Genomic DNA, 20,243 nt, shown 5'->3' with positions numbered 1-20,243 from the left:
AATCCATGGAGAAGAAATAAAAATTTTGAGGTTCGCCGATGACATTGTCATTCTGTCAGAGACGGCAAAGGACTTGGAAGAGCAGTTTAACTGAAAGGACAGTGTCTTGAAAGGAGGATATTAGATGAACATCAACAAAAGCAAAACGAGGATAATGGAATGTAGTCGAGTTAACTCGGGTGATACTGAGGGAATTAGATTAGGAAATGAGACACTTAAGGTAGTAAAGGACTTTTGCTATTTGTGGAGCAAAATAACTGATGATGGTCGAAGTAGAGAATATATAAAATCTAGGCTGGCAATGGCAAGGAAAGCGTTTCTGAAGAAGAGAAATTTGTTAACATCGAGCATCGAGTATAGATTTAAGTGTCAGGAAGACTTTTCTGAAAGTATTTGTATGGAGTGTAGCCATGTATGGAAGTGAAACATGGGCAATAGCTAGTTTGGACAAGAAGAGAATAGAAGCTTTCGAAATGTGGTGCTACAGAAGAATGCTGAAGATTTGATGGGTAGATCATATAACTAATGAGGAGATACTGAATAGTATTGGGGAGAAGAGAAGTTTCTGGCACAACTTGACTAGAAGAAGGGATCGGTTGGTAGGACATGTTGTGAGGCATCAAGGTATTGGAGGGCAGCGTCGAGGGTAAAAATCGTAGAGGGAGACCAAGAGATGAATACACTAAGCAGATACAGAAGGATGTAGGTTGCAGTCTGTACTGGGAGATGAAGAAGCTTGCACAGGATAGAGTAGCATGGAGAGCTGCATCAAACCAGTCTCGGGACTGAAGACCACAACAACAACAACAACAACATAAACTCTTACGTCAGGCTAAGTCTTCAACATCTCAGCACTTTAAATGTATGTCTCCCAAACACCATATCGTTTCCAACGATGTGCGATGTGCTTTTCGTGTACAAAGGAACCCCAGGTACGCTCAGTGGGCAGTTTTTGGCCCCGTCGTCGCTTCAGTAGGTCCGCACCACCAGATACTCGCACAGGCAACATAGTCACAGTTGGATGTGGAATCTTTTGAGGTCTAAATGACAGATTATTCTCGGTGAGGATGTACACGTCCAGGTGGGCTAAAGTGCATCCCGCTCTTTATTAAAAGCGATAACATCTGTTAAATTACGCGCACTGTGAGAACGCTCACTTATTTACAGCTCTCTCTTGTGATCTACATCTACATCTACATCTACATCCATACTCCCCAAGCCACCTGACGGTGTGTGGCGGAGGGTACCTTGAGTACCTCTATCGGTTCTCCCTTCTATTCCAGTCTCGAATTGTACGTGGAAAGAAGGATTGTCGGTATGCTTCTGTGCGGGCTCTAATCTCTCTGATTTTATCCTCATGGTCTCTTCGCGAGATATACTTAGGAGAGAGCAATATACTGCTTGACTCTTCGGTGAAGGTATGTTCTCGAAACTTTAACAAAAGCCCGTACCGAGCTACTGAGCGTCTCTCCTGCAGAGTCTTCCACTGGAGTTTATCTATCATCTCCGTAACGCTTTCGCAATTACTAAATGATCCTGTAACGAAGCGCGCTGCTCTCCGTTGGATCTTCTCTATCTCTTCTATCAACCCTACCTGGTGCGGATCCCACACTGCTGAGCAGTATTCAAGCATTGGGCGAACAAGCGTACTGTAACCTACTTCCTTTGTTGTCGGATTGCATTTCCTTAGGATTCTTCCAATGAATCTCAGTCTGGCATCTGCTTTACCGACGATCAACTTTATATGATCATTCCATTTTAAATCACTCCTAATGAGTACTCCCAGATAATTTATGGAATTAACTGCTTCCAGCTGCTGACCTGCTATTTTGTAGCTAAATGATAAGGGACCTATCTTTCTATGTATTCGCATCACATTACACTTGTCTACATTGAGATTCAATTGCCATTCCGTGCACCATGCGTCTATTCGCTGCAGATCCTCCTGCATTTCAGTACAATTTTCCATTGTTGCAACCTCTCGATACACCACAGCATCATCTGCAAAAAGCCTCAGTGAGCTTCCGATGTCATCCATCAGGTCATTTATATATATTGTGAATAGCAACGGTCCTATGACACTACCCTGCGGCACACCTGAAATCACTCTTACTTCGGAAGACTTCTCTCCATTGAGAATGACATGCTGCGTTCTGTTATCTAGGAACTCCTCAATCCAATCACACAATTGATCTGATAGTCCGTATGCTCTTACTTTGCTCATTAAACGACTGTGGGGAACTGTGTCAAACGCCTTGCGGAAGTCAAGAAACACGGCATCTACCTGTGAACCCGTGTCTAAGGCCCTCTGAGTCTCGTGGACGAATAACGCGAGCTGGGTTTCACACGACCGTCTTTTTCGAAACCCATGCTGATTCCTACAGAGTAGATTTCTAGTCACCAGAAAAGACATTATACTCGAACATAATACGTGTTCCAAAATTCTACAACTGATCGACGTTAGAGATATAGGTCTATAGTTCTGGACATCTGTTCGATGTCCCTTCTTGAAAACGGGGATGACCTGTGCCCTTTTCCAATCCTTTGGAACGCTTCGCTCTTCTAGAGACCTATGGTACACCGCTGCAAGAAGGGGGGCACGTTCCTTCGCGTACTCTGTTTAAAATCGAACTGGTATTCCATCAGGACCAGCGGCCTTTCCTCTTTTGAGCGATTTTAATTGTTTCTCTATCCCTCTGTCGTCTACTTCGATATCTACCATTTTGTCAACTGTGTGACAATCTAGAGAAGGAAGCTCAGTGCAGTCTTCCTCTGTGAAACAGCTTTGGAAGAAGACATTTAGTAATTCGGCCTTTAGTCTGTCATCCTCTGTTTCAGTACCAATTTGGTCACAGAGTGTCTGGACATTTTGTTTTGATCCACCTACCGCTTTGACATAGGACCAAAATTTCTTAGTATTTTCTGCCAAGTCAGTACATAGAACTTTACTTTCGAATTCATTGAAAGCCTCTCGCATAGGCCTCCTCACACTGCATTTCGCTTCGCATAATTTTTGTTTGTCTGCAAGGCTTTGGTTATGTTTATGTTTGCTGTGAAGTTCCCTTTGCTTCCGCAGCAGTTTTCTAACACGGTTGTTGTACCAAGGTGGCTCTTTCCCATCTCTTACGATCTTGCTTGGCACATACTCATCTAACGCATATTGTACCATGGTTTTGAACTTTGTCCACTGATCCTCAACACTATCTGCACTTGAGACAAAACTTTTGTGTTGAGCCGTCAGGTACTCTGTAATCTGCTTTTTGTCACTTTTGCTAAACAGAAAAATCTTCCTACCTTTTTTAATATTTCTATTTACGGCTGAAATCATCGATGCAGTAACCGCTTTATGATCGCTGATTCCCTGTTCTGCATTAACTGACTCAAATAGTTCGGGTCTGTTTGTCACCAGAAGGTCTAATATGTTATCGCCACGAGTCGGTTTTCTGTTTAACTGCTCAAGGTAGTTTTCAGATAAAGCACTTAAAAATATTTCACTGGATTCTTTGTCCCTGCCACCCGTTATGAACGTTTGAGTCTCCCAGTCTATATCCGGCAAATTAAAATCTCCACCCAGAACTATAACATGGTGGGGAAATCTACTCGAAATATTTTCCAAATTATTCTTCAGGTGCTGAGCCACAACAGCTGCTGAGCCCGGGGGCCTATAGAGACATCCAATTACCATGTCTGAGCCTGCTTTAACCGTGACCTTCACCCAAATCATTTCACAATTCGAATCTCCGTCAATTTCCTTCGATACTATTGCACTTCTTATCGCTATAAACACGCCTCCCCCTTCACTGTCCAGCCTATCTCTGCGGTATACATTCCAATCCGAGTTTAGGATTCATTACTGTTTATGTCTGGTTTCAGCCAACTTTCTGTTCCTAGTACTATATGGGCGTTGTGACCGTTTATTAATGAGAGCAGTTCTGGGACCTTTCTATAGACGCTCCTGCAGTTTACTATTAGCACATTAATATTGTTATTCCTTGTTGCATTTTGCCTACTCCTGCCTTTCCGCGTCTCAGGAGGCGTCTTGTCGGGCCTAGGGAGGGAATTCTCTAACCTAAAAAAAAACCATGTGCACTCCACACGTACTCTGCTACCCTCGTAGCCGCTTCCAGCGTGTAGTGCACGCCTGACCTATTCAGGGGGACCCTACATTTCTCCACCCGATAGCGGAGGTCGAGAAATCTGCACCCCAGCTCTCCGCAGAATCGTCTGAGCCTCTGGTTTAAGCCTTCCACTCGGCTCCAAACCAGAGGACCGCGATCGGTTCTGGGAACGATACTACAAATAGTTAGCTCCGATTCCACCCCGCGAGCGAGGCTTTCCGCCTTCACCAACTCCGCCAACCGCCTGTACGAACTGAGAATGACCTCTGAACCCAGACGGCAGGAGTCATTGGTGCCGACATGAGCAACAATTTGCAGTCGGGTGCACCCAGTGCTCTCTATCGCCGCTGGTAGGGCCTCCTCCACATCTCGGATGAGACCCCCTGGCAAGCAGACAGAGTGAACACTGGCCTTCTTCCCCGACCTTTCCGCTATTTCCCTAAGGGGCTCCATCACCCGCCTAACGTTGGAGCTCCCAATAACTGATAAACCCCTCCCCCCGTGTGCCTGCTCGGACCTTGCTGAAGGAGCGGCCACATGTCCACTCACAGGCAGAGCGGGCGATGCCACACGGCCAGCCTCCACATTGACCCTCCGCCTCGTGCGCCGCGAACGCCGCTGAACCCGCCACTCCCCTTGGGGAGAGGGTGGCCCAACCGCGCCCGGTACCCGCGAAGATGTCTCGACAGCAGGGACAGTGGGTGAAGCATGTAACACCTGGGGTGTGCCATGCGACGCACCAGACTCACCACTGCCGCTACACTCCGAGGCAGCAGCCGGAAGACGGCTGACCGCGGCCATCAACACGTTCAGCTGTTCGCGAAGAGTGGCCAGTTCCTCCAGCGTCCGTACACAGCAGCCACACATCCTATCCATCCTAAGAAATCAATTTACTATAGAGTGTTAATCAACTTTTAACTAGACTGCTAATTCACTAAAGGCGGTTGATTATTGACTAAACTGTGATTGCTAACCACTTCTTGTAGAAAACAAGAAAAATAGCACTACCTGTCTCTGGACTGTATTCAAAACAAACACTAGCACTACTAGCACTATGGCTGACTAAAGGGACTCTCTGACTGTATTCAAAACAAACACGAGATCTATGGAACACTTAATAGCACTCGACTATTAAAGCTTCCTAAAAGCAAAAACACGCAGAAGAAGAAGTGAGAAGTAAGAAAAATACAGTTAATACTTAAATTAAGGTAGCTCGCTACACAGCAGACGTGAAGCAGACGGCGGTTAGGGCGACACTGACACTACTGGCACTATGGCTGACTAAAGGGACTCTCTCTGACTGTATTCAAAACAAACACGAGATCTATGGAACACTTAATAGCACTCGACTATTAAAGCTTCCTAAAAGCAAAAACACGCAGAAGAAGAAGTGATAAGTAAGAAAAATACAGTTAATACTTAAATTAAGGTAGCTCGCTGCACAGCAGACGTGAAGCATACGGCGGTTAGGTCGTAGCAATTAACGTAGCTGAAGGCTATGCTAACTATCGTCTCAGCAAATGAGAGCGTAGACGTCAGTGAACCATCGCTAGCAAAGTCGGCTGTGGTTTGTGTGTGTGTGCGCGTGTGTGCGCGTGTGTATGTGTGTGTGTGTGTGTGTGTGTGTGTGTGTGTGTGTGTGCGTGTGTGTGTGTGTGTGTTTGAGTTTGAGAGAGAAAAAGAGAGTGTATGCGTTTGTGACTTTAAGAGAGAATGGTAACAGCTATAATTATTACTATAACACTAGAAGGACAAAATAAGCGAGTAAACGTTTAGTGTTCGCGATAGTAATACTGAAATTTTAATATAATATATAGTGGTATGAAAGCAAATAACATTCAGAGAAATTGAAAATTCAATTAGATATCGTTAGCAACTCAAAACTCCTCGTGTTTCAAAAATAAACTTTGACCTCAGCGATGCCTGGTCACCGCGAGAAGACTATGGCGGTTCCGCATCCGGAATCCATGCGCTTCTAGTGATACGAGATAAATTACTTAATTTACTCCACTTCAATTCTCAGCATTGTTTCGCTTGTAAAATGCGCTGAAGGAAAAAGAAACCTGACACCAAGGAGGAATTATGCAACATAAACGAAAGTTGGTAGGCGTGTTTCATGTAGATTCACATTTCACGCCAGTCGCATAACAGTGGAGCTAGTAGAGCAACAGTGAGGATTCAAATCCAGTTTTCTTTAAATACACGCTGTATCGGTCGTGGGTGTTGGTTACCTTTGAGACTGGATGTCGTAAGTTGATGTTGAGAAACATTCTATAGTCCGTCCACTGAAACAATAAACGTAAGCCGCTAACAGTAAATGCATTATTTCTAACTGGTTCCTTGTAACTTCCGCAGAAATTTCTACCTATGCAAAACAAGGTAACAGCTGAAACCTATTACGTTAAGTGCCACATAAATCTTAGTTGCGTACTTTCCTCGACAGGAAAATATTTAAGTTTAACACATTCACTGTTTACATACTTTACCAAATGTGCGAGGGCTATTGGGAAAGTAAGTTCCGATCGCTTGAGAAATGGAAACCACTGTTAAAATCAAAAATGTTTTGTTTGCAGCTGTTAGCTACACCTTCCAGCCACTTCTCTACATAGTCACCTCCCCGACTTAGACATTAGTCTTAGCGTCGTACCAACTTTCCAACTTTCCAATACCCTCGTCATAGCAGGAAGCCGCCTGTGTTTTCTGTCAGTTCTCTACGCTGATCTACAGCTCGTTATCTATGCCAAAACGTTGGCTTCACAGCCAACAGTTCATGGCAGCAGAGGTTAAACTGACTGGGAGCGAATTACGGGCTGTATTGTGGGTGATCAAACACTTCCCATCGAAAATGCTGCAGGAACATCTTCATTGCCCCTACAGAGTGCGGCCGAGAATTGTCACGAAGCAAGAACAGCATGACAGTTGTATTATGTGGACTGAATGACATCAGGTGAAATCTCTCACCGGACCCTCATACTTGGTGGGAGAGACTATTTTCAGTGCATCTTTCCATGCTCACCGTGCGCTCAGAACTGAAAAGAGCGACGTGACGCGATCGTTGGGCATACAAGAGACGCCGTCCAACACATAGGAGGGGCGGTCGAAAAGTTCCAAGCCGAGATAGTTACCGTAATATCTCACACAAACACCAACACCTACTTTTATGGTGACCCTTTCGCGACTCTAGCTTCGTTAGTTTTGCCGCTAGAATGCGTTGTCTATCGTAGTGTAAGCAAAATGGCGAATATCGAGAGAATAAAGACCGTGCTGTGATTGAATGTCTTCATTTGAAGTGAATGACGCGCAAGGAAGTTACAGAAGACATGCGGAATACACTTAAAGACAGTGCTCCGTCGTATGCAACAGCTAAAAACTCGGTGTCCGGCTTCAAACGTGGGAAAACTAGTGTGGAAGATGCGCCAAAGAGCGAAAGACCTGTCACCGTTGCCACTGATGAAATAGTGACAGCAATTCGGATACGATTTTTCAGAATCATCGAACAACATTGCAGCACATTGAAACCACATTTGGAATCTCCCATGGGCGTGCTCATGACATTGTTGTGGATATTTTGGCAATGCAGAAAGTTTCATCTCCGTGGGTCCTGAAAGACTTCAGTGCAGATCAGAGACGGGAGCATATGCAGTGTTGTGAAGAAATCGTCCGCCAATTTGAAGGAGATGAAGACGGCTTTCTTGCAAGGTATATGACAATGGACAAAATGTGGATTCACCATTTTATCCTGAGACAAAACAGCAGTCACAACAGTGGAAAAATCCTTCATCCCCTACCCAAAAAAGTTCCGGGTGAAAAAATCAGTCGGTAAGGTGATAGCATCGGTCTTCTGGGATGCAGTAGGGGTACGTATGGTGGGTTACTCGCAGAAGGGCATAACTATCAATGCAACATACTACTGCACTCTCCTGAGCCGTCTGAGAGAAGAGATAAAGAAAAAGAGGCGCGGAAAATTGGCGAGCGCAGTTCTTTTGCGTCAGGACAACGCACCGGCGCACAAGCCCTCGCAGCGCTGGAAATTCTGCGTAACTGCGGGTTCGAATTGTTACGTCATCCACCATATTCTCCAGATTTGCCTCCATCAGACTTTTCTTTTCACAAACCTAACAACATATCTCAAAGGACAATGATGATGCAGTGATTGATGCTGTGAATGCTTGGTTGGACTCGAATTCGAAGACCTTTTACTTGGATGGTTTGCAGAAGTTATCTGAGCGTGCCCGAAAGTATTATATTGATAAATAAATTCGTATTATGAAATTTCTGTCATTCTTTATTTGTTAGGCTAGAAACTTTTCGACCTGCCCCCTCCCCCCCCTCCCCCCCTTCCTTCCCGTTCTTCGTGTGTGTGCAAAGCTTCATCGGACTTACGCAATGTTTCAGTTTCATAACCGATCTCAACCTACTTTCCAAACAGCTCTCGTATTATATAACGAAGATACACAGAAAGACCAATATTTCGACATCATTGGTTTCCCAGAAGCATTGCACCTGAGCTAAACACCGGAATTGCCAACTGGGAAAGGATCAAAGCCTCCGAAACGCGGCGCAATTAAAAACTGAAACTAAAATTTTAGTGACTAGTTACGTTGCATTTTTATTTATATTGAAATCAAATAGTATCGGAAACGTCATGCCAAACATGTGTATATGATAAGAAAATGTCTCTAATTATACAGAAAACTTAAGCTCCACTATCATCCTGTGTCCAGGGAGTTTCGATTTGGCTTACACTCAGCGTGTGAGATATTACCGATACTTCATACGCCATTCACATGAAATGAATAACCCTACGAAATGGTGTGCCGACAGGCGGCCAGCCTGGTGCAGCTGGCGACAATGGCGTACCGGCTACACACAGGGGACTACATGGGTGGAGCCAACGACCAGACGCTGCAGCGCATGTTCAGCAGTGACTCCAACTCGCTGCTGCCGCACCCCTACCTGGACACCGTCGAGATCATGTGTAAGTGCCACCTACCGCTCTCTAATAATAAGGAACCATAAAGAATCCAAAGCTAAAAACAATGAGCACGCACTGCAACATACGTTCAGCACTGCGCCCAGCTTGCTGTTGCTGCACTCCTACCTGGACTTCGTGGAGATCATGTGTCTCACCTACTTGCAAGGCACTCTACTCTCATTAATAATAGAGAAACACACAGATTCCAAAACTAAATAACAATGAGCACACACTGCAGCACATATTCACCATTGAACTAACTTGACGCTGCAACACTCACTGAGTGGAGTTAACTTGTAAGTTCCATCTAGCTGAAAATCCACTCTACTCTCTGCAATAATAGATAACCACACAGAATAACGAAGAGCGCACACTGGAGCATATATTCAACACTGAGCCCAGCTCGCTGCTGCCACAGTCATATCTGGACTCCGTCGAAAACATGTGTAAGTCCTACCTAGCTGTAAAGCCACCATACTCTCAGTAATAATAGAGAGCCCCAAAGAATCAAAAACTAAATAACAACGAGACCTCACTGCATCACTTACTCAGCAATGAGACCAACTCACTGCTGTTACACCCTTACCTGTACTCCACTGATATTATGTGTGAGTCCCACCTAGCTGAACAGCGCACTCTACTCTTTGTAACAACGGAGAACCACACTGAATCTTTAACTACGTAATGCCTGTTCACCACAGAGAGAGACTTTCTGCTGCTGTATCCCTATCTGGACGTATCTACATGCAAATCTATACTCTACAAGCCACCTTACGTTGTGTGGCAGAAGATACTTAAGGTACCATAATTATTTTCGCCCCTCCTCTGTTCAACTCGTCAGTGGTGTGTGGGAAGAACGACTGCAGGTAAGCCTCCGTATAAGCTCTAATTTCTCTTATTTTCTCTTTGTGGAGATTACGCGATACTTACGTGCGAGGATGTAATTATTTCTCGACTCTTCTCGGCATTTCAACAGAAATCTTCTCTGTGATGCACGATGCCTCTTTCTCGCGCTTACTAAACGAACATATGACGAAACGCGTCGCACTTAATTGGATCTTCTCTTTCTATCAAGTTGTAATGCGCCATGAAGTAAAATCAGCGCACATTCCGCTGCAGAGTGAAAATTCGTTCTGAAAACAATCCCGCAGGCTGTGAGTAAGCTATTTCTCCATAACGTCATTTCTTCTAGCAGTACTAGTCCCACAAGGTATGCAGATAAACTTTTGTGAAGTTTGCAAAGAAGGAGATAAGTACTGGCGGAAGTAAAGGCGTGAGATGTCGTGAGCCGTGCTTGGATAGCTTTCCATAACGTCATTTCTTCTAGCAGTACTAGTCCCACAAGGTATGCAGATAAACTTCTGTGAAGTTTGCAAAGAAGGAGATAAGTACTGGCGGAAGTAAAGGCGTGAGAGGATGTCGTGAGCCGTGCTTGGATAGCTTTCCGGCGAAAAGTAAAGGCCCCAGTCCGGCACTCAGTTTTAATCTGCCAGGAAGTTTCACGCGTTGGTCTTTCTGCATATCACGTTTTGTGGAAGTGGGAGGTTTTGTGACTATAGAAATGGAAGCTACGTTTCGATGTAGTGAAATGGAAGGAGAGTTGGGGTTTAATGTCTCGTCGACGACGAGCAAACGAGAGCGTAACTTACCCATTATTTAATGCAACGTTCCACAGGTATGAGTGTCCTGCGGCTTGCGTGTAAGATAAAATACACTCTGAATTTTCAGCCACATAATTCTATTCTTCAAGGACAAATTAAATCCTCTACTTCCTATTTTGCCATTTTATTTGAATGTAATGCGGGAAGGTTTCATCATGGAGTGATTGAAGGAGGATACAAGATGACTGAGACAAACTCTCTAGTTGGTGTGATGAATAGCAGCTAGCTCTAAATGTAGCGAAATGTAAGTTAATGCACTTGGGTTGGAAAAACAATCCCGTAACGTTTGAATACAGAATTAGTAGTGCGCTACTTGACACAGTCAGGTCGACTAAATACACTCCTGGAAATTGAAATAAGAACACCGTGAATTCATTGTCCCAGGAAGGGGAAACTTTATTGACACATTCTTGGGGTCAGATACATCACATGATCACACTGACAGAACCACAGGCACATAGACACAGGCAACAGAGCATGCACAATGTCGGCACTAGTACAGTGTATATCCACCTTTCGCAGCAATGCAGGCTGCTATTCTCCCATGGAGACGATCGTAGAGATGCTGGATGTAGTCCTGTGGAACGGCTTGCCATGCCATTTCCACCTGGCGCCTCAGTTGGACCAGCGTTCGTGCTGCACGTGCAGACCGCGTGAGACGACGCTTCATCCAGTCCCAAACATGCTCAATGGGGGACAGATCCGGAGATCTTGCTGGCCAGGGTAGTTGACTTACACCTTCTAGAGCACGTTGGGTGGCACGGGATACATGCGGACGTGCATTGTCCTGTTGGAACAGCAAGTTCCCTTGTCGGTCTAGGAATGGTAGAACGATGGGTTCGATGACGGTTTGGATGTACCGTGCACTATTCAGTGTCCCCTCGACGGTCACCAGATGTGTACAGGCAGTGTAGAAGATCGCTCCCCACACCATGATGCCGGGTGTTGGCCCTGTGTGCCTCGGTCGTATGCAGTCCTGATTGTGGTGCTCACCTGCACGGCGCCAAACACGCATACGACCATCATTGGCACCAAGGCAGAAGCGACTCTCATCGCTGAAGACGACACGTCTCCATTCGTCCCTCCATTCACGCCAGTCGCGACACCACTGGAGGCGGGCTGCACGATGTTGGGGCGTGAGCGGAAGACGGCCTAACGGTGTGCGGGACCGTAGCCCAGCTTCATGGAGACGGTTGCGAATGGTCCTCGCCGATACCCTAGGAGCAACAGTGTCCCTAATTTGGTGGGAAGTGGCGGTGCGGTCCCCTACGGCACTGCGTAGGATCCTACGGTCTTGGCGTGCATCCGTGCGTCGCTGCGGTCCGGTCCCAGGTCGACGGGCACGTGCAAGTTTACAACCGCCGACCACTGGCGACAACATCGATGTACTGTGGAGACCTCACGCCCCACGTGTTGAGCAATTCGGCGGTACGTCCACCCGGCCTCCCGCATGCCCACTATACGCCCTCGCTCAAAGTCCGTCAACTGCACATACGGTTCACGTCCACGCTGTCGCGGCATGCTACCAGTGTTAAAGACTGCGATGGAGCTCCGTATGCCACGGCAAACTGGCTGACACTGACGGCGGCGGTGCACAAATGCTACGCAGCTAGCGCCATTCGACGGCCAACACCGCGGTTCCTGGTGTGTCCGCTGTGCCGTGCGTGTGATCATTGCTTGTACAGCCCTCTCGCAGTGTCCGGAGCAAGTATGGTGGGTCTGACACACCGGTGTCAATGTGTTCTTTTTTCCATTTCCAGGAGTGTATAAAGGCGTAACCCTCCAAAGTGAAATGAAATGGAACGAGCATGTGATGATTGCAATGGGAAAGGCGAATAGTCGACTTCAGTTTACTGGGAGAGTTTCAGGGAAGTATGGTTCACCTGAAAAGGAGACCGAATGCCGAAAAATAGAGCAACCCATTCTCCAGTTTTGCTCGACTGTTTGGGATATCACCAGGTCAGGTTAAATGAAGACATCGAAGAAATTCAGGTGCGGACTGCTAGATCCGTTACCGGTAGGTTCGATTGACACGCATGCATTAGGGAGATGCTCCGTAAGACAAAATGGAATCCCTGTGGAGAAGGCGACGTTCTTTTCTAGGAACACTATCGAGAAAATTTAGAGAACCGGCATTTGAAGGTGACTGCAGAACGAGTGTATTGTCGTAAATGTACATTTCGTCTAAGGACCATGAACATAAGATAAGCAAAATTAGGTCGCGTACGGAGTCATATATACAGTTGCTTTTTGCGCGTTCTATCTGCGACTGGAACAGGAAGGGAAATGACTAGCAGTGATACAACGTACCCCCTCCACTCACCGTACGCTGGTTTGTGGTGTGTATGTGTAGATATAGATGTAATATAGTACTTCCAAACTAAAAGCACCCTCGCTCCTTTCCCGCTAGTCCGACCTGAAATCACGTGAGGGTCGAGGTTAACTGTCACAGCTTGAGGTGTTGCCTGAAAAGTCCTGTGACTGTCTTTTCGTCATTCTCTGAGTTAATTAAGTAATGTATGTCTTATTGTAAATCAAAGGATGTTTATAGTTGAAACTTTCATCCGTAATGTGTTATTCAAGAAGACAAATGAAATTTTTCATGAACGCTCTTAAACCATAGTCTTCCTACATAAAGAAATGTTCTGAAGTCGAATGACTAAAAGGCAGTTCGGTGCCGATGTCTCTAATCTAAGCTTAACCGTTAGCTTTTAGTCCGAACTCCTGAAACGGCAGCAAACATTTTGCGGGTAATTACTTCTAACCCGAAAAATTTGTCACGCGGCTTTCGCCTAGCGTTGCTACCTCTGGATCACGGTGTCCCGGTTTCGATTCCCGGCCGGGTTGGAGATTTTCTCCGCCCGCATCATTCATGAAAGAGGCTAGACTGGACTGTGTTCAGACTGGGAATGTGTACGGGCGCTAATGACCGCGCAGTTGAGCGCCCCACAAACCAAACATCGTCATCATCAGGCCGCTTTTACAACAGACAGGTGTTCAACGTTAGTATTATCATTCTGATCTTACGTCCTTACGTCTGAAACCACAACCGTGTTTCATGTGTTTACACATTAGTTCCAGCTGATAATGAAAGGAGGCCAATCACTACAAGCGGTTGCTTAAAAAGGTTGTGGATGACGAACTTGACCCGACACTGAAATTTTTGAGTGATGGAGGTTGCTTTCACCTTTCTCGCCGTGTGAATAGCCAGTAAAATTGATATTGGTCCATCTACAAGCCTCACATTGTGCATCAGATTCCTGTTACTGATCAAAAAATTGAAGTTTTGTGCGCAGTTTCAGGCTGTTGAATTATCAGTAAGATATTCTTTGAAACAAATGTCAATACAGACGTTTGTCTTAAAATTTTCGAAACGTCCTACTCTCAGTTAAAGGAACATGGAAAGCAATACTTCTTCTTCCAACAAGATAAGAGTTACGTGCCGCACGCCTCGTCATTCGCCGTCACGTATACGTGAAGCCTTCATTAAGAACGTACAGTAAGAAAAGGTTTGTAGCTGTCTGGTTCGTCATTCTTGCCTCCTTATAACTTTTAGCTATGCGAATATTTAAAAGGAAAAGTGTATGAAAATAACTGTAAAACGTTAGACTTGCAGAAAGAAAATGTTCTCCAGAATACTGAAACAATCTAAGTTACATTTTTGCGTGAAGTAAGTTTGTATTGGATTTCACAAGCTACAAAACTATAGATGAGCAGGGTGACTATTTCCGACATACTTAACAGTGTTTAAATCGTTGTAATTTTTCAAATTTTCAGTAGTATTTTCTGATGTTAAATAAATTTTTTTATCTATGACTAAATGTGCGTTTTACTGATGTTGAGTCGCTTTTATCTTGTAACAGAGGCACCAACCTCTTAGTTTTGCAATAGAAGCTACCAGATAGGTGAAAAGTACAAAGAAGAACGTCACTACAAAAAAAAAAGACTCTCAAAAGTACACTACTGGCCATTAAAATTGCTACACCACGAAGATGACGTGTTACAGACGCGAAATTTAACCGACAGGAAGAAGATGCTGTGATATGCAAATGATTAGCTTTTCAGAGCATTCACACAAAGTTGGCGCCGGTGGCGACACCTACAACGTGCTGACATGAGGAAAGTTTGCAACCGATTTCTCATACACAAACAGCAGTTGACCGGCGTTGCCTGGTGAAACGTTGTTGTGATGCCTTGTGTAAGGAGGAGAAATCCGTACCATCACGTTTCTGACTTTGGTATAGGTCGGATTGTAGCCTATCTCGACTGCGGTTTATCGTATCGCGACATTGCTGCTCCAATGACTGTTAGCAGAATGTGGAATCGGTGGGTTCTGGAGGGTAATACGGAACGCTGTGCTTGATCCCAGCGGCCTCGTATCACTAGCTGTCGTGATGGCTCTACCCTTCATTTGATCCCTGTGAAACCCTATATTTCAGCAGGATAATGCACGACCGCATGTTGCAGGTCCTGTACGGGCCTTTCTGGATACAGAAAATGTTCGACTGCTGCCCTGGCCAGCACTTTCTCCAGATCTCTCACCAACTGAAATCGTCTGGTCAATGGTGGCCGAGCAACTGGCTCCTCACAATACGCCAGTCACTACTCTTGATGAACTATGGTATCATGTTGAAGCTGCATGGGCAGTTGTACCTGTACACGCCATCCAAGCTCTGTTTGACTCACTGCCCAGGCGTATCAAGGCCGTTATTACGGCCAGAGGTGGTTGTTCTGGGTACTGATTTCTCAGGATCTATGCACCCAAATTGAGTGTAAATGTAATCATACGTCAGTTCTAGTAGAATATATTTGCCAAATGAATACCCGTTTATCATCTGCATTTCTTCTTGGTGCAGCAGTTTTAATGGCCAGTAGTGTAGTAGCTGGCTGAGGTAGAGGTACGCACAATCACGTCCTAAGGCGAACCCACCTGTTTGATTCGGTGAGTTGGCATATTCAGCTACGATCCAGACTGCAAAAGCCCCTGCCTCACTTTCACAGCACAAGTTCCGACGTTACGATATCTCTGGCGACACATTCGTACGCTTTGAATGAAATTATAGACCAGCGAATAGGTTACTTTGCCAACAAATAATTGTCAAACTCGTCTGTTAAAAGAGTCCGCCAGAAAAATGTATACACACATGGTTACTTTAAATGTTCAAAATTCTCAGCGTTGGTGGCTATACACATAACAGAACGACGAGCGGTCACCGCAACTACGCCAGTCAATGTTACAGTGGAGCTGCACATGTCGCTGTAATCTCCTGGCGAAATTCCTCCAGCGTGCGTGGCTTACGTCGATAGGCGTTATCTTTCACAGTTCCCCACAAGTAAAAGTCCATAGGTGTAAGATCTGGCGATCGTGGAGGGAACTCAATGGGCCCTCTTCGTCCAATCCAATGCCCCAGGAAATTGTCATCCAGGAAAGCTCGTCAAATAGGTGGTAGTGTGGTGGTGTCCTGTCCTGTTAGTAGAAGACCTCTTCATCAGCTCCATAAAGCGCAGGTATACCTGGCAAAACATTTCCAGGTATACTTCTCCAGTGACAGTAGCATCAAAGAAAAAGGTTCCTACTAAATTCCTAGATGATAGCCAACACCACACATGAACATCTGGCAGATTGGCCACTTTATCCACATAAACATGCGAATTTTCCGGTGCCCAGTACACAATGTTATGCCGATTCACGGATCCATTAAGTTCAAATTGTGTCTCGTCTCTCTACACAAACTTCGTCACGAATTGATCGTCATCAGGTATCATTTGCTGATACCATTCGCAAAATTGCATTCGGCGATCAAGATCGTTATCATTATCGCGTGCAGTAATCGTGGAATGTAAACATTCCACTTTGCAGCTTTCAGAATTCTTCGTACACCTGTACAACTAATTCCCACTTCACGTGCACATTGCGTAGCAGACTTCTGTGGAGAATTAAGATACGTTTCCCACACGAGAGCCGACGAAGCAGGACTTGCAGCTGTACGCTGTCTTCCTGATCTTCCTTTGTGAATTCACAAATGGTTCTATGGAATTCAAACTTTGTCAGTGATCCCTTTATTTGTTAGGCGGTTGGCTCCTCTGTTTCAGACTCCCGCCTCCAGTGACATTGTACTTCAACTGCATTATCAAACTTGAAAAACCACTTCACAATACATTTTCGTTGCTTGAATGTCAAACGTTCTCCATCCCTCTTGTTTTCTCAATACCGAGATGAAAGTACTAACGTCTGTTGAGCCAAAGACAATACTACAACATAATCCTAACTCAAATCTAACGACAATATCGGTATCTCGATAGTGCCTGACAAATAGTGTATACATTTTTCTGGGGGACTCTGTATACTGTGTACTACAATTAAGTCGATTTACACAAGTATCACATTCAAAATCACACCAGAATTTAAGGAGCGTTCACGAGAGCCATAATTCCGAGTAATCGCTCCCTTCCGTGCTCTCTACGAACTAGAGACACCAGAGAGAGGTAAAACAACAAGCGTGCATTATATGTACACACACACACACACACACACACACACACACGTGTTCAACGACGACTGTATTAAATATTCTATCAAGCGGGACATCATATACTAAATGCCTGGGTATTGCAATACTGCTAGGCACAAAAGTTTCTGTATATTCAGCGATGTAGTGAGAATAGCCCTACTTACCAGTGCAATGGAGAGAGATGACGTAGTTAACCAGCATAAGCTTTTTTTGTCACCATGCGAAATATTTTTTTGTGCCCTGTCACAGTCACTTCCTACACTACTGTACACTGTTTTACGTTGAAACATCAGATCAACTACTAAATCAGTTTATTGCACCACTAAGGTTGTACCACCTCTAGTAGCATGATCTGCTCTTGGTCAATCATCGTCACGATCTGTCGTAAAGAAGGGAACGCTACTCCTATGTGTATAGGTTTTCCTGGCTGTGACGTCAGATATATCACTTTTCATAATATCCATAATTAAAATACTTCTGTAGGCTCCAACAATAAGTAACGGCTATACTTGCTCAGAACAACTATCATAAGAATTTTTGTAGGTAAATGTCTTATCTAAACCGTATTTTTACTGGCGGTCTATGTAGCACTAGAAGTGCCGGGCTTTTCTAACTCCATAGAACCGCCATCGGGACAAAAATGTCCTATCTCTAGTCGATACGTATACAGCTTGTTCTTAGTCTTTTTTAATGTTGAGAATGTGTTTTTCTCTAACAAATAATTACTCCAATAGTCTGTTTTTTTTTTAAATTCTAAACATGGAATATTTTCATATTTTTTGTCCAAATCAACTTTAAAATCCAAATACTTGAAAACTGTTTGTCATATCAAAACGAAATCTTACGTTTTTATAGAAATACTGCCAAGTCTAAAAGCTTTCATTACAAAATGATACATTCAATAAGCAAGTAAGGTCATGTAATATAGAATCAGTATATTACCATAATGTAATAGAGGAATACACTTTCTTACAGATTGTCTAAAGGTAAACGTTACAGTCTGCGTAAGTAAATAAGTTCCTTTTAGATACCTTTAGATCATACTTGTCTGCGGACTAAGCTTTGCAATCAGCGCAGCCGCAGAAAACTGAAACAAAACATTTCTTGTAAATTGGCCGTGCTTTCTGTACAATCTTTGGCAAATTCCGCAACAAGCCTTCTCTTCTTGCTCTTTGTTTCATCTCTATAGATTATCCAACAACTGATGTCTGCTAAATCCGAAATATTATAAAAATATGAACGAGCCAAATACTTCCACAAGCTTTCATTGATTACTTGCGAGCCATCTGGTCATCATCATTTACTACGTATGCAGTTTCATTGTAACCTGTCACTGGCAGATTTTGTCACATGTCACTCTCAATTTGTACATCTGGATGCAGGGAACTGAGAAATATTACAATCATACCTGGTTTTCCATGATACTCTGTGAACGTCATATTGTCGTTTTTGAAAGCTATAGTTCTGTTTACGTTCTTACGAGCTTTCTTCATACACTCAGGGACTTCACTTCCAGTTTTGTTTATTGTAACAAGCAAACTTGTCAGATTTGTTTTCAAATGGCGTGCAAGTGAAACTGAGGTGAAGTAGTTGTCATACGTAAAATTTCTTCCTTTATTTAAGAATGCCTCACAAGTTCTTCTCTACAAAGTCAGTAAAACGTTCACTACCACGACAAGTTTCATTTTTACGAACACATGGGTATTGGTTTAGCATACATTCAGAATCTTTATCTAATGCCATCCAGTATTTCTGACTATACATTGACGGCTACTACTGCTCATCACCATAAATGTGTGGACAAGGAATGCAAATGTTTCGACAGTTTGCTATGACTCTCGTGCACATCTGATACGAAAGCAAGCTTATCTTTTAGTCGCTCCAACCGTGTCAACTACAAGTCAAACCTGACGCACATTATGATTTTCCTGAAGCGATAATCTGACATCACGGACTTGCAAAACAGTATTTTCATATTCTCTGACCAAAGAAGTTCAACTTCTATTTCTTCTGATTCAGTGGCATCCCTACCACATAGAATAGCAAGAAATGCATCAAGCTGTCCTTCCATTGCTGTACGCACCTCCGTTTCAGTGCATTTGTGAATGTATTTGATAACAAGTTCATCAATAAAACAGTATACGTTCTCAAAATTTGTTTACTTCTTTCCTTTTACACTACTATGTACACATGGAGGATTCATCACTCTTCATCGCTGCTCTCTGACTCATCTGGACACCCTGCTGTACCTTGTTTTGTATTACAATGAAAATCGGTCGAATTAACGTTTATATCTTCTCCCTTGAATTCAACTTCTTCGGTATTATTTATCAAAGCTAATATCTAATTAGCCATGAGACCCTGAGGACAAACCATGCTGCTCTACTTCACAGAGCCTGTTTGCTTTCAAAAATGGTTCAAATGCCTCTGAGCACTATGGGACTCAACATCAATGGTCATCAGTCCCCTAGAACTTAGAACTACTTAAACCTAACTAACCTAAGGACATCACACAACACCCAGTCATCACGAGGCAGAGAAAATCCCTGACCCCGACGGGAATCGGGGCGTGGGAAGCGAGAACGCTACTGCTCTGTTTGCTTTACTTGTTTAAAGTTTCATTCCGTGAAAGGCGCTGCATTTAGTTTCATGTCTGCGTTTTAGTAGCAGAAACAATAAAGGCTACCAATAATGTGTAGCAGTCGGCAATGCATAGATTATTCAATGGGAAAAAAGTCCCTTCGGCAGTTCTAGGTACTTTTTATTTTTTCTCAAAAACTATGGAACTGACAGCGTCGATTTTTGTTTCAAAATGAACTAGACCATGAACTGTTGAAAGTCAGGGACTTAGATATACCTCCAAAACAATTTAAAAAAGGCGAGGAGCAAAAATTGTGCTATGGGACAAAAATGTTCCGTCGGTGATTCTATTGTTAGTGTATGCCCCACTTCAGAGATAGGATAGAGACCATTCCTC

General features: G+C 44.1%; 1 protein-coding gene across 1 annotated transcript in view; it reads left to right on the top strand.

Annotated features, from left to right (window-relative positions):
- The window catches only part of LOC126298601 (lysosomal-associated transmembrane protein 4B-like), a 183,230-nt gene that overhangs the window by 132,430 nt on the left and 30,557 nt on the right, over positions 1–20,243 (top strand). The window contains exon 3 of the mRNA XM_049990001.1: positions 8,943–9,096. Within this exon, the coding sequence (XP_049845958.1) occupies positions 8,943–9,096 (154 nt within the window). The remainder of the gene's footprint in view (positions 1–8,942; positions 9,097–20,243) is intronic.

The sequence above is a fragment of the Schistocerca gregaria genome, chromosome X (genome assembly GCF_023897955.1).
Source record: "Schistocerca gregaria isolate iqSchGreg1 chromosome X, iqSchGreg1.2, whole genome shotgun sequence".
In the NCBI taxonomy this organism is placed as follows: domain Eukaryota; kingdom Metazoa; phylum Arthropoda; class Insecta; order Orthoptera; family Acrididae; genus Schistocerca; species Schistocerca gregaria.
This window is presented reverse-complemented; position numbering and strand designations above follow the sequence as displayed.